This window comes from Myzus persicae, unplaced genomic scaffold (genome assembly GCF_001856785.1).
Source record: "Myzus persicae strain clone G006 unplaced genomic scaffold, MPER_G0061.0, whole genome shotgun sequence".
Lineage (NCBI taxonomy): Eukaryota > Metazoa > Arthropoda > Insecta > Hemiptera > Aphididae > Myzus > Myzus persicae.
In genome coordinates, this window is record NW_019101969.1 from 379442 (window position 1) to 396469 (window position 17028).

Sequence of the window (17028 nt, forward strand, 5' to 3'; positions counted from 1 at the left end):
AGGCAGTGGAAACATTTCTTTTTATGTGGCTAAATATTATTTTACTATTACTTTGAATTAGCTTCATTCCACTCAACTTGTAAGTTTATATAAATATAAAACTCACAAGAGTTATAAATTGACTACAAATGTTTTAAATATTTCTCGAAAATGACTATAGGTTAATGTTGAACACACCAAACACCACACTGTTTTCGTCCTTAACATGGTTCCTTAACTGTATTATAATATATTAATATTGCACCCTCGTGGGTACGACATGTACATAGGTTAACATGGTCATGACATTTTCCTTGTTAACGTCTCTAATGAATTGAAGTTACCACATACTATAAGGTGGTTACTAAATGTCTTATCATCTATTATATTGAATTAATATAATGACACTATAAATCATTAAAATGAGACCATACAAATATTATTGTGGCTTTGTGAGGCACGGCCGTTCGCTCAATTTAAGGCAACGCTCTGAGCATGGGTACCGAACGTCGTCGCTAGCACTCGGATGGGTGATCACCTAGGTTTTAGCAATACATACTTGTCACACATACAAAAGTTCTCCAACCCCCCCCCCCCCCAACAGTACTACGCTATAATGACATTAGTAGTTGAAGCCTTAATTCAAATAAAAAAAAAAAATTATTAACGTGTGTTTAATTATTAATAACTATTTTGTTTATTGGAATAAAACGTTATTTGAAATTTTTCATTTCGTTAAAATCTATTGTATTTTGAAACTTTTCGTTAGATGACATTGATAAGAATGAGAATTATTACAGTAACGATTCGATGTAGCTCATAGAGTAATATATGATGATGGCTTCATAGTTTACAACATTTGGCACCATTTTTCGTTAATATACAACGTTCAAATAAAAGAAAATAGAACAATAATTGTATGATAAAAATCTAATTTTCGATTACTACACTTGAGTAACGCATTAGAAAATTATAGAAAATTTCATAATTTCGTTTAAAGTTCAATTTCGACCAGTTTGAGAATTAAGACTTTAACTTTTAACCCTCGATACAGACATAAATATTTCATGCAGTCATACGTGTACATTGTATACAAAAAAATACCATATATCTAAAAACTTATAAATATAAGTAATAATTGTAATCATGTATCATAAGTAATTATTTCAATAATGAATTATGGAAGAACCGCCAACTTGTATAATATAGCAGACTGTATACTTGAAATAAAATATTTCTCAACTGCACAAAAACGAAGAGTACAATATATTTTTTTAAGTTAATATAATTAAAAACTAATTTATCTATAATAAAATTATTTTGAATCTATACCATTATGAATTTTGAATACTTCAATACTTAAAACCTAAGTTAAACACTTAAATTGCAAGGAAATTAATTATATTCATGAATGCTCTTTTCTTAAAAAGTGTTTTTTGGTGAATTGGCTAATTATTATAGCAGTATTATATGTTGATCAAATATAACTTGAGTACATCGTCAATTAAATGACTGACATTTTACTCATAAAGAATGATCCTTTTAGATGTAATAGTATTAAATACCTACATAAATATAACACATCGCCACAATAGTAATAATTAAGTGTGTATTGTGATGATGTTCAATTTAATTGAAACAAAACATATATGTACCTATGTTGTATAAGCAGTGTGGTGCAAAGATAATCCAATATTTGTAGATAAATTAATATGATTTAAATACATCACATTCGCGTACAAATAATAGCAAACCTCGATATTCGTTGTTTCGAAAAGAAAAAATACTATTTATAGTATTTTTAATCACACTACATTTTTTTAAAATACTGTTAAGCATACTGGTATACCTATACTGTTCTCCGTTACTCGTATAATATGTGTAAACAAAACATTGAAAGGCACCTTGTTTACGTGGATGTTCATATGAGAGCAATGTGTTAGTATGAATCCCAATGCGAAACGTCAAACAGGACTGAATAATACTACTACGCAGCGGGAATAATGGAAATCTAATTTTTTAATTACAAAAATACCTATAGCAGACGCCGAATATCCTCAACAATTATTCACGGTTTTGTCGCTTGAATAAAATATTATGAGCTAACATGATTAGCAAATTTATGAGTTTCGTATACGACGCGACCGTTACGAAATTATTGCATTGTCATGATAATGTAATATTATATAGGTACCTACCTGTACCGCGGTAGTCGGTTTCACTGGTATCAATCTCTTTTATCGACGGCTCTGGAAAGTCGATCATTTTTTAGGGGTAATTCAAAAACTTTTAGGCCAGTTTGTTTTAATTTTAAGCTAAACATTTTTTTTACAAAACATTCCATGACATGAAACATAACAGCGGATTTACTATGTTATGAACAATGTAATAAATCAAAACAAACCATACCTACGTAATCGCTCAATAATGTACCTATGTAATGTAGAAGGTCTGAATTTAAATGCACCATAAAAAAAACATTCTTGTATAATATGAATGACCTTTTTTTCAGAAATCCATCTTTCAAAATGATATACCAACTTGTTTTTATTTCATTTTTTTTACAATTAATACTTTAAAACTTTCTAGTAACAAACTTTCCAATAAAACCTACCTATAATAATATAATAATTTAAATATTATCCAGAACATTTAATATGTCAATAATAAACGGCTGAAACTTAGGCCGTGTGGCGGGCTACACAATATTTGAATAAAAGTTTACTATTTTTAACAACATTTATTTCAGGAATAGTATTGTAATATATTGATAAGTCATTTTCTGCTTATCTACAAGACATTATTATTGGTATTATAATAGCGATAGTATACTATGATTTTTTGAAAACATTGATAACGTTGAAAACACATTACGTCAATATTATTTGTAAAAACAGAAATCGTCTGCATATTGTCGTAACAATTATTTAAATGATTATACGGTTTCGGTGTTTACATAATTAAGAATAATTATAATTTGTAAAAAGTCTTAAACAATTTTCCAATACTTCTGATATGAGTATATGACGTAAAAACATACATAGGTATTGGACTAGACAGATGGTAAAAATGCATGACCTTTTAGTGTGATGGGAAGCCAACTCGAAAACAAGCCCACAAAAGCGAAGTTCAGAGTGACGGGCTACAACAAGCTTAAGAAGTGGTGAGTAATAATCGAGTTTCCAGGGTGGAGGAAAATAATGTTTAATTTATTATTATTTTAACAAGACAGATAAAAAAGGGCGGCTGTCTCTTCTGTCGTTCATGAAAGTCTATTGCTTGCATGTATGCTTTGCAGCACTATACACACTATCCAAGCGCTAAGGCAGACGTCAATGTACCAAATTGAAGGTAAGTTGTACTTCGTTGTCATCAATGATGGCGCAAGTGAGCGAAATCGTATGCAAAAAGTTCGTGTGAAATAGTAAATAAAAAAATGGCACCTCATACTGTTTGAACACTGTAAATTCAGCCATAGCATTTTGTCATTTTGGCCTTTGTTAATAACACCCACGTACAAATTTCATCACTTATCAAAGCGTTAATATCGTTAGTATGTAATCTTCGTGAAGATCAACGACATAAATATTATACAAATTTGTGTTGAATTGTCGATTCAGGGAATCTTATCATAATCGTATACTCCGCAAAGGTCGAGTAATAAAAAGAATGATAATAATAATGAAACGACGCCACTGCAGTTTTGCGCCTGCTTCAAATTCGATTTTCCCACAAATTTGGAAGTCTGGTGGCAGGGGGCCGGAGGTTGCACCACCATCAACGGTGCCCACTCCACACGAGTACGCTACCGTCACATGGTTATGATAACATAATATTGCTATAAAAGCATTCGCTCACTGACCTGTATTGACCACCGGTTGCTCGTGCTTGTCGGCCGCGGGTCTCAGCATGACAGCCGCCGATAGTTGGAGCCCGTGATTGAGCACGTGAACGGCCACCGCGGTGGCCACGACCACCCAGCCCCAGCCGCCCTCCGGATAGTAGTGCCGCTGCAGCGTGGCCCGCTTGCGGGCGGACAGCGGCGCCAGTGGACACGTGTCGGCTGCCGCCGCGCCGCCGCCGTTGGCGTCCACTCCGCCCCCGGCACCGCCGACACCGCCGAACAGGACGGTCATGTCGTCCGTGGCCGCGGTGCACGGCCCGTCGTCGGACGGTCCGTTGTCAATCACGTGCACGCCGCCGTCGTGTTCCAGCCGGACCACCACCACTGGCCACGTGTTGCTCCTCGACATCACGTTCATGTTGCCGTCTAACTTCATAGCGGCCACCGCGCCGCCGTTCAGTGGTCGCCCTACGCCGATGACGATGACAATGACGGCGTAGAGTATCTGAAACAACGAAAAGGCTTTCGGTTCAGTTTTCGGCATATAGTTTCGACCTGTAAACATTATAATCTCGCTGTGTTCACGTGAGTTGTCAGCGGTAAGTCGATCATAACTAAAAATAAAATGTATACTTAAACAACTACTAATTTGCACCGAAAAAATGTGGCCGATGTAATAAGCGCACAAATTAGAAAATCGTCATTTCAAATAATGCACGAACATTTCGTACGCAAGAATACATCGAATAATATGATAACGCCCTAAAACGTAGCCGGCCGACCGACAGGCAGTGTAACTAACAATGTACATCATCGGTGGTTATTATGAGGTAATATCACGGAAATAAGGACCTCTCTATATTGTTTTAGTCTAGAACTTTATCCAGATGGAACGTATTGATTTACCAGTACCTTTTAGGTAAGTACTGCATACAACACTATCTGTAGTAAAAACTATCAGGAACTATACACGTATAGGCATATCGAATGTTCCGAGAAGAGTAGTTGAAATACGATCGTTTGCGAGTTATAATAATAGGTCAAATTGGTCAAGCCCGAAAAAATATTAACCCGAATGAATTCATGTTTGAATGTAAAAATCTTGAAAGCTTTAAAAATATTTAATAATAAGCCACGTTTCATCAAATAATATTCATTATTGAATACTAATTAACTCATAAAATCGTAACACGCGGTCAAAATAACGGCAAACTATTTGTAGGTAAATTAATATTTAAAAAAAAAATGAAATAAAACAATTCAAAATAACGCCCATAACCGCGTGCGCCGTTCAATGAAGTTAAACATACTTTGAGAATAATAAAAAAAAAACAAATTTAATTCGTTGCTTTTTTTATTGATTTTTTGACGTAGGTACACGTTTACGCATTAAGTACCTACGCAGAATGAATACGGGGCTTATAATAAAGTTTTCACTTAAAAACATTATATTATTATTATCTATACAATAATATAAAAGCTGCTCGTATTGTATGCTGAAATAGCATTAGGAGAAATATGGTAACAAAATATAAAACCAAATTCACAGAAAGCGACGAGTTGCGACCGACTACCCGAACTACGATTAAATGAACATCAGTTTATATCCTGGTTGTTTGATGATTATAACTCGGGCGAACACGGAAATGCTTAGTATTTCATCGTTCATCCATACTAAGACGTGGGGAAGAGCTTTGAAGTACATGCCGTTTATACCACACTGAAGACGGAAGAAATATTGTTGCTGCTACATGTCTTTACGGTAAAATGTGCAGGAAATGCAAAAGCGAACACATTTTGGGTAGGCTCGAGCGATGCAGTAGTCGTGGGGCATGACGTTCTATTTTCAAACAACCACAATATTATGGTTAAATATACTGCACAAATCAAAGCAAACGAGACTAAAAAACTTTAGTCGGCGCAGCCGATCGTTGTCTATTTCTTGACGATTCGTTTTGGGATAATATATTTGTATTGTATTATATTAATTAATTATCATATCAGTATAATAATACAGCGTCTGCAATGTACACTTTTTCCCGTCCGTTAAGTGACCGTTAACCCTTATAGAGTTATATTTTAATTTCTAGTGGAATGTAGATTGATTAAATCTTAACTCGTCCTATATCTTCGATACTAGTATAGTTTATACTACTCAAGTTAATCCACCGGACCGGCATCGTCAAAAGACGACATTTCAGACTTGGGAGTTGCAAACAACGTGAATAACGTAACTGTCAATTGGGTTTATAATATAAGAGAAGCGAATCAGAGCACACTATAGCGATCTCAGATAAATTACTTATTTGATCGACATTATGACATTTGGGATGGTAGATTAAACGGTAAATCGAATTTTTCACACTGTTTGACCGGCCTGTTAGAATCGTTTTGGCAGTATATATAGTGAATGGTAGACTAATTTAAAAAAAAATAGTTTCTTATTACCAATCTGCAATTTTGTGCAATATTAGGGCTTTTCTGCGTTACTGTATCTTGTTTTGTTTTTTTAAACTGCGAGCATCTGATTGCATCAATCAATCGATTTGATAGTCAAATTACGCAATATGTTCTAGTGTAACAATTAAATGTCTGTTTGTATACAATTTTAACTGGCCGTTGCACAATTATCATTATTATAGGTACCTATGTATGATTTTTAGGTCAAAGGATTTTAATTATTGTACGAGATCAGCGCAATTCATTTTACGTGACGTTAAATGATATTGGAAATTTTAAAGAATACTGTGATCACAGTAATGGACAGTATTGGACACCATAAACCTTTATAACTTCAGCTAGATTAAATACAAAAAGTATATATTATTGCTTACTAGTATTATTCTGCACATTAAAAGGGTCGTAAATTTAATCTATGTATGTCAAGTTTGTATAATTAAAATAACAAAATTATTTTGTACGATTTCTAAATAGTGTGGTACTACAGTATTTTATTCCAAAAAATTAAACTCGAATGACTTGGTATTTCTTTTAATTATTGGACAATTTTGATATATGGCATACACCAAAGCGATACGAGCTTTTTCCGCAGAAAGCAAGTAGAAAATATCATTCAACTTACAATTTCCTAGTACAGCTGATTTGCTATAAATACACTAAAAATGGGTGAGAAAAATATAAAAAACAATATTATAATACAATTATATAGTGTCCCAACTTTTCGCGCACATTTCCCCGTAACGAAATTAACATAATTTTAATTGAATAATTTACGTTCACAAATGTTGACATATTCTAAAATGCATTGGGATCTCGTAGTTTTCATAATTTTTTATGCAGCATATATTTAAAACATTTTAATAATGGATTTTGTGGTTGCTTATAAATTTAAATACGACTAGTCGTTTTTTATTTAAAATGACGCTCTAAAATAATACGAAACTCAACTGTATCCTCAATTTCGTGTATTGGACTTGTGTCACTTCTAGCAATAAAAACGGGTGTTAATATTATTGCTAGAGTTGTTACTGCAACGGTCACAGGCTCACTGCGAAAAAGCGCTACCTACCTCTGATTTAAATTACGTTTTTTTTTACCTACCTACAGCATCTATGTGTAAAATTAACTTAATAATGCATCATCGGTCCGTTTTAGTAAAATATTATCGTGCACAATGCACAACAAAGGTATAAGAAATCATAAATAATAATATGTACGTTTTTTTTCATAATACAATAATAGTACTTAATGAAATTATAATGATTTAAAATACAAGTTGGAATACGAGTGTAATTTTTAAAAAATGTTGTAGATTTAAGTTTTTAATCAAAAATATAACAAGTAGGACGATTAGAAACGATGATGATATATTCTTAACAAAAATGTTATAGGTAAACATTGATGAGTTTGGAAAACGTGACCTCGTTCTATAACAGCCACATCAAAGTTTATGAGATTGCACTATATGGAAATGCGAAGTAGCGTAAGCAGCGTTCTGCTTGTAAAATTTCAAGAAAAAAAACATACCCACGCAGTTATGCGTCGCACTTTTCTATGTCTGTATACATGAGTCTAATGTTATAATCATATATAATAATTACATCTATAACAATACTATCAGAATAAAGTTTGGTAAACTTTTCCAATGCCTGCAATTTAACTAAATTTATTTTATGTTTTCTATTTGATTCCCTCGCGTTAACACCCGCGTTGTCGCGTAAATCAATACAAACTTATATACGATTTGTAATTGTTTTTCAACAACTATATGTTTACGACATCCTTTTGGTAGTTATTTAATCATTGATGATTTACGACCAAAATGGTGCTATCAAAAATATATAATTTCATTTATTTCGTTTTTATAACATCAGACATAAGTGTGTTCCGTTTATTAATATGTACGGTATTATACGATGGAAACTAATGCAAGTTTTTCAACATCAATCGATTATAATTGAAACACTTTGGTGCAGTTATCGTGACGTAAATAGTATACGTGAAACGAAACCGCGAATGTGTAATAAAAATGGAATGAACAACAGCTGCGATTGTCTACTCGATATTTCCGATGAAGTATATTTAGAAAATTATTAATTCAACTAATACAAGTACACCCATTCGAGTGTAAACAAAATCTAGAATGGTTTGCCTAAATTATGTTTGTCTGTTTTATTAGGACAGTTGCGTACATAATGTTATACATATACTTGAGTATTGTAAAATATTATTCACCTCGTCAACTTGAACATGGCAAAATCGTTCACCTCGCCCTTCACAGCGAATATTTGTATAAACATAACTTATTAGCTTTTCATTTCTAAACGGACACTCAAAAAATACTATTACGTCTTGTAGGCACACAATATATCATACATGGGTTATTTATAGTGAGAATAATACAGTTTTAAATTTTTGTTGTTTAATATAGGTATAGGGGATATATTGACTGATTTCCGTAGAAAACATCACAGTGTACACTTTACGCAATACACACACACACACACACATGTATATATATATGTATATAATATTTATAAACGAAAATGTATTATTATATGATATTATTTATAGGTATCTGATCGGATGTTCATAATAATAATATGTATATTACCCTATGCAGGGAGGTACGTGAAGGTGGTACTTGCGCGTTAGAATGGAAACATGCACGTGGGCTTGAATTTTCAACGATATTTCACAATACATGATATTTTTATTTATTTTTCCCTCGTTGTCGGTAATATTGAGGCGAATAATGGTGTTGGGTTGGTAGATATATATATACATTATAGTAAAATATATCCAAACGAAGATAATAACGTCAATATCGAGTTGTACAGGATCGACCAAATCGCCTGCAGATCCACTGCACAGCCAGCCAGCTGACAGCAGCTGCATGATCAAACAGAAGAGTACTTGCACTATTCCGAAAGTGCATTATAAAAATGCTTTATGACAAGAGCATGGCCGGAGTCTGATTGGTTCGAAAAATATAATATTGTGTATTACACGATTAACATAAATATTATGCCATGGCGCGTGTAATATTCGTGTGGTAATTTATTTTGAATAGAAACGACCTACAAAAAAAAAAATTAAAATAGCTATATCGTGTCGTTTGGGGTTTATTTTAAATTTGCACGTCACAGTTTCTATTTGTTTATGATTATTATTTTTTTTTTTTCAAAAAAAAATGTTGTCCGTTAAATGGAAGTTGTAACTCGTATAAAAGTTTTTATGTGTTGAGGGTTTATTTCAGTGCCCTGCATATTAAGTATAAACTATCGCGCGCGCCGACGTGAAATACGATAATTTATTGCTTGTGGTAATACATAAAGATATTGCCATTAAAGTGATCCTAAGCCGTTTAAAAATACACTTCAGTCACTAATAAAACTGCCCAAAACCATAATCTGTTGTTAACCCATTTTAACGAAAAATGCACAGAACTATTAAAATATAGATGGACGGCTAACACGTTATATTAGAATATATTGTAATATAATATTAGTATTCATTCTTGTTCAAAATTGACGCGTTTTCGATGAACTCCGGCTGCAGTCAGAGGTTCGATGACCGCCTTTTAAAATATTATATTGTTTATCTTATATTATATTCCTGTTTTATTAACTATAATCATTTACAATATTATCGTTATTAATACGGAACGAGCGATACTATTTGGAATACCGTTGAATATACGAGTGACCGACATAATAATATTATAATGTCACCGATTCGTTCAAATGGTTACTAGATAGATAGATAGATAGATAGATAGATAGATAGATAGATAGATAGAAGACAATAACATATTATATTATTATTATTTTATTCTATTTACAAGATTGAAATATAATGTAATCTTCGCGATCGATAAAAGTTAAAACCACGCGTCACATATGACACGAGACGAAGCTTTGTTTGTTCAAAGTATAAATCTAAGCCACACATTCGCAATGCGCATAATGTATTTATTATGTATATAGGTACGCAAGATATATACAGCAACAGTATTATATTCATTTTGCATAAGGATTATGGATGTTTCGATATATTTCTCTGAAGTAGATTCAGCAAAGAATACGTTATATACGTGTGTCAAAATACTGTACAGAGTCTAATCACGTACTTCTACTTCGTTGGTTTGTTATTTGTTTTTATGCAATCAAAACGTAAGTATTAAATATCGTATTATATTGAAAAAATACATATCTATGTAGAAGAATAAACACTATATTTGAGAGCAATAAATAAACTAAATTTCAAAATAATAGTAATAATAGTTATATAATATTATATTAAAAATTATGAATTCAATACAATATAGTAATAATCGTAATAGTTGAATTATTTCTAAATATGTTTTGTTTTTCATAGATGTGAAAACTTTATACAATATGCAATCGTCTATTGTATGCCACGGGGATTATCGGTGAGTAAAAAGCATTAAAAGAAACTATCCAAATATTAATAATATTTTATATATTTTATAATATGATATCATTTTTGTTTAAAAAAAATGAATTATCTCATGTTAAGTATACTTGTATGTTATAGTGTTATACATATATAATATATATTGATATTTGATATACCTAAACTTGAATGATATTAAATTAATTTTGATGCAGGAAACGTACCTATAATATTAATTATTATTTAAATTCGTTGGTGATCTTTTTAGTAAATATTTCTTGTGCAAAAGAAAAATAATATTTAGAGCTAATTTTATGGTAACCCAACAACAAAAACAATTTATTTGACTTAAAAGTACCGCCTACATAATACCTTTTAAACTTATAACAACGCATGACCAAAAGTTATAAGTCATAACCATCACGGTTTACGTGAAATGATTCAGGTACCTATTCATACATAATTAACTATTCAGCCTTTCTAGAGCAGGGGGCGTAAATCTTTTAAAATTTAGATGAAATGTCCTTCCTTATCGCTTAAAAGGCTGAATAGCACTCGGGAGAGCATTTAACTTGTAAATAACGTTAAATTGTATTCGTTTCTCGATGTTCGAATCAACAGTATAATCTCATAATCCAATGTGCAATAAAACGTTTCGCTTTCTAGATTTAACAAGGTCTTAAACCAAAATAAAATAAAATAGCTGGAAATACCATCCATATGATGGAAGCGTTCGGGTGAATATTCTCTGTTCTGGTGAAAAAGATTCAAAATAAATTCGTAAGTATCAATGATACACCATATAAAAACGATTTAATCTACGAGACGACAAATTTTTAAACTCCATGATGTAATATTACATATTTTATTAAAGCTATATGAAATGAAAATACCATGTTATTATGATAATTTTAGTAAAGTCACAGGTATTACGTCGCCACGTTAACTGGAAATGTTAAGAAAATCCTGCTCAATATAGATATACGTTTCTCGCGTATTAACTCGACTCTTATTATATTCTTTTAATTCAGTAAAAACAAATATCACGTTAAAATCAATCGACCTTTTTCTCTGTATATATCACACCAGAATACCTGGTATAGGTATAACATAAAATTATTCCCACGATACGATTTTCCGCCACTCCGTGAATCCGATATTATGACCGAGACACAGGAGACACAGGACTTTTTTTTCGGTATACAATTATTTGTTGTGTGAATCCTGGTTACTATTCTTCTCATCTGCCTCTATTCGTATATGTTTTTTTTTTCGAAAACAATATTAATATATTTATGTAAGAGTTCCCCAATTGATATTCAAGATAAGGCCATAGATATGTGTAGTTGACTTAATCTGATAACAAAGAGGGTTGAGCTAAATAGGCTGAACTTTAAAAACACGTAAGTATATTTCATGTATTTAAATTATTATTTTCAAGCGATCAATAAAAATACAAAAATAACAACATATAACACGACATAAAGTTATAATTATTATAATTATATTATAGCCTACGTAGAAATAATCGTAACTCTTTTAATGTTTTACTACAACAGTGTTTGAATTATGCCCACTCGTCATACTACAATGTAATAATAATAGCATAATTATATGTATATTAATGTGTTGAGAAAGTTGAAAATTATTTTGCCTTATCTGTAAGTGGGCAAGTCAGTGATATCGTTTTTGTCTTATGCAACATTATTATTTACGTGGCTTAGATATATCTTAAAATTTTGATGATAAAAACAAATTATTATTTTCAATTCAATCCGTTTTAAATTATAATTAAATGTTCAACATCGAAATTATTTCACTTCATATTTTAATAAAATGTATCCATATGACCAATACATAATAAGAACCATTTGTTTTACTTTTGATATTAAAATGCACGTGAAAAAGCTTATACTACTGCAATGACCACAAATTAGTTATTACATGTATGATTATATTTAATAAGTATCGACTATTTCCAACCATAAAAAAGTATTACAGAGCATTTGAAATTAAAAAAAAAATGGAGCTAAAGAGCTCTTCAGTCATTTTGATTGTCTATAATAACTATAAGCGGTAAACAAAATAGGTTAAGGTTATCTCAAAGTTTTATAACTTATTTTTTAATCTTGTATAGGGTGAGAAAATTATTGATTTTAGTTTTCAGCGGAGAGAACTTTTTTGCACGCCAACTTATATTTTTCTATCCATAGAAACTAAATTGTTTTTATTTTATTTATTTACGTTAGGTAATATAAAATATTTATGACAGTTTGAAGTGCACGCGATGGAAATAATTATCTGATATTCAAATATTAACTATTTTTTCAAAAATATTATTGAAAATGTAATTATTTAGATAATATTAGAAGGTTTACTAAAACCTTCTCTAAATAACACATCCAAGTAGCAAATGTTTATTTTGTAAGAAACTATGAACTCTCTGAAACTTAACCCTCTGAAAAGTGGACACCTCCGAATAGTGGATAAAATTTCACTAATCAAGAGTATCCGGTTTAAGAAGTTTCACTATATTTAAGTAAGTACATTAAAATGTCAAGAATCAGAAGATGGTGAAACACTAAAATCTTTGATACTTTGATACCTACTTAAAAGAATACTGTAAAAATATAAAATACTGTATTGTATCGAAGAAAAAATAAAATATATTTTCGTGTGAAGTAAATTTAAAGGGACTTTATTTTTCTTCTCGTTACTTATGGAGTACTTACCTGGGTATAGACTTTCAATATTTATCGAGATTCAAGTAAAATTTTAGTACACTACTTCGATTTGACGACTTATTTCTATTATGTCGCACTGCATAAACTACCTTATATAGTACAACAAACCATAAAAGGTGGCTTGGTGTGGCGCGGTCGTACGCTTAACCTGCGGCAACACTGAGCGTACGTACCGGTGGTTGTTTCTAGCACTCGGATGGGTGACCACTTGGGTTTTTAGCAACATGTCCTTGTCACACATATAAATAAATGTTTCAAATCAACAGTTCCTCCTACAGACAGCTAATCACCATAGTTTCAGAGCTAATAAACAGAAAAAAAAACCATAGAAGTTAAATTTTTTTTTATTAATCATAAATATTTTATAGGTATCTACTATTAAATCAGTACAGTGATGGGTTGAGGGAGCTATTCCAATATTTTTGCAATGATAAATATATGTATTTTATAATGTATTCGGAACAAACACTTTTTAACGAAATAAACAAGCAGTATCTACCTGCCTCTAAAGATTGGAAATCGAACACAAGGTATAAATGTATAATAGAAGAAGAATTATTCTTCGAATTTCTCAAATATTTATTTTAGTTGAGAAAAGCAGCAAATTAAAACTCGGTAAATACGAACAATCGAACGTTTTTAGTATTATCTAATAATCTAGACCAACTTTTTTGTAACGGTTAATAGTAAACCTATAAACCTCTAAGAATTTCAAAACTAATGATTTATAATCATTCTTTATACTAAGTAATGTAATTTAAACACTCACTCAAGTGACCCACTAGTTTTCTGTATCACTATTTTTTCTATTTTAAAATGCTGTTCTGAATGAATAAATAATACCTACAATGGTATATATAATAATAATATTATAAAATTAATATATAATATTTTAGTTCATAATAAAATTTGCTTAAACTTCAGAAATAGATAACGAAAAGCATTGGTGGTGTTATAATAATTACTCATTACTATTTACTATGTATATTTAACTTTACATTTTTATAAGAAATATTTTTTAATAAATATCACATGTCGTGTCAACTAATATTTAGCGATGACATAATATGAATTATAATTTACTAGGTGGTATAATACATATATAATACTACTACATCTATGGACAATGGATAACCAACAGTGAATATTGGGCATGACAGCCCCGCCATGGGCGGTGTCACTATCATTATTTTGTTTTTGTTTTATTTTTAATGTAATTATACTAATAATATATGTTCAAGTCCGTTAACAATTCTATATTAATTGTAATTAATTTCATCAATGGCACATCCCTTAATAGCATTCTAGTTGTATATTACGGTGTGTTTATCAATCAAATATAACCTTTATAAAGTACGCGAACAAATATATCCTACCTATACAGTTTGATGATTTTCAAAAAATAATGTATTTATGTGTGCTTTTATGTTTTTTATTTAAAAGGCAACTATCTATTAACATCGTCCTTAAAATGTAACGGTACCTATATTTATTTTAATTCAATTGCATGTAGTAAAGTTTTTGTTTCAAAGAGGAACAAGGCTTTTTTTGGATTTTTACAATAAGAACATTACTATTTTTTACTTTTCCGCTTTTTTCATATGCTCAAAAAATGTCATGCAACGCCTTAATGGTTTACGTGGAACACGTGTTATAAACTATATGAAAATTGGTGATTTTTTTTTCAATTTTCTTCTATTTTCCAGATAATTACAAGTACCTAAATCACGATATAAATTGAGTTGACTGTGCGCAGAGTAAACCGAGGTCAGGAGTGAACTATTTTACAGATTTAAAGATTTATCGTTTCTATCAAATTTAAAGACACACCCACCCAGTCACCGGCTCGTTCAACCGCATTACATAATTATGACCGTTGCAGTAGTTGTAATTATATACCATTCCGACAATTTAACACGTAAATAATATATCAACGAGGACGAATGCGGAGGATGGCAACGATCATTATAATATACTATTATATTGATTTATGTATACTATACAAACGACGTGTATAGAAAAAATCTCATAATCCATTTTAAGATTATACATAGTATTATATTATTATTATTACAAAAACAGTGCTTATTCTCACTTTGTAGTCCACCTGCAGTGATGGTGGTCGATCACGGTAATGCGACATCGGACCGTCGCCATCGTCGTCGTCTTCGCACGAACATAATATGATGTATACAACACGATCCCGCAAAAAAAAAAGATAATAATAATATTGCGTATTGTGCGTGTGCGGTATGATATTATTTTTTCACTACAGCGGATGATTGATGGACGATTAAAATCACGCTGCGAGATGGCTTAGTATAAATTTTCGTACTTATGAACCTACATAATATACATAATAATAAAATATAGGTAGGTAAGCGAAAGTCGCGATTGCCGAGCCAAGTCTCGCGCGAAATGTGTGACGTGCGATAAGGATCGGCACACCGGTCGTGTTACCTATTGTTGTAATGTTTTTTTTTTTTTAATATTTTGACGCGTCCGATTTTGAAACTTTTTTGTTTTTAATTCCTATCAGACGTCGCTCGATCGAGAGATCGTTTGACAGTCCTATCACGTTTCCGCGGGGAATTTCGATGACGACGATGTGTCAGCTAGTATATTTTAATATGTGCACCTACCATTAAGTTACCCACAAACCAATAACGTTATAATAATTATTACAACTTGCAGACGAGGTTGTTTATTATTGGGACGCGATTTTCCGAGAACGACCGCGAGCGAGACACCAACGACCTCGAAACATAAATGTTTGTACAATATCTTTCGATATCAGCTAGCGACGATTTATTCCCGCTGCGCGTTTCCGTCCACGCGACACCCGGCGACGACGCGTGCGATTCCGACCGAGTCACGTTGACCACTGCCGCCTTCGCAGCATTCGCCTCTCCGTAACTTCCCCGGCGGCCAAACGGGGCGCACTTGTTGAACGCCGCCTGCAGTGTGGAAGTTCGTCGCGACCGCGTGTGTTATGATGCGTGCTACTCGACAATAATAATAACAGAGTTAGAGTACATAATATTAGGTATATTATTATTATTGTTATTGTTACCGTGGATAAACCATGACCGTGGTCAGCAGACGATTCCCGAAAGGTGCGACGGCCTTACGAACAACGCACGCGTTTCGGGTACAGTGCTAACATAAAAACACGAGAGTCAGATAATATTGTAGAGTAAATAATATTATTAATACACTGTTAGCTCATCGCCAAATCGGGCGTGTATAAAGACATAAAGTTATAGCGGTCTTATCGATCTCTCCAAATTACTTTGGTTAAAATGTAAAGTTATTACATGGCATGCATTATGATACTTCCTTCAACTCAATATACTATATGCATGTTTTACCTATGTGATGATATTGGCGACTTATTGAGTTATTCGATGCAGTATAACCGACGACTCGAATTAAGATTAAACGAGAACAAAGTAATAAATTATATTACAACATTTCGACGAATTTGATGACTTTAAGTTTAATAATATTTATAAAAATAAGATACAAACAGAGCACCAGTCCAAAAGATATGAAAACATTATAATCAGTCATATAGCTGGG

General features: G+C 31.9%; 1 protein-coding gene across 1 annotated transcript in view; it reads right to left on the reverse strand.

Moving 5' to 3' along the window:
• LOC111030872 (monocarboxylate transporter 10) overlaps positions 1-16334 on the reverse strand; it is a 342552-nt gene extending 326218 nt beyond the window's left edge. The window contains exons 1-2 of the mRNA XM_022310573.1: positions 15542-16334; positions 3842-4328 (exon numbers count right to left, since the gene is read on the reverse strand). Coding sequence (XP_022166265.1) covers positions 3842-4328; positions 15542-15589 — 535 coding nt within the window. The 5' untranslated portion in view covers positions 15590-16334. The remainder of the gene's footprint in view (positions 1-3841; positions 4329-15541) is intronic.
• Between the last annotated feature and the right edge of the window lie 694 nt (positions 16335-17028).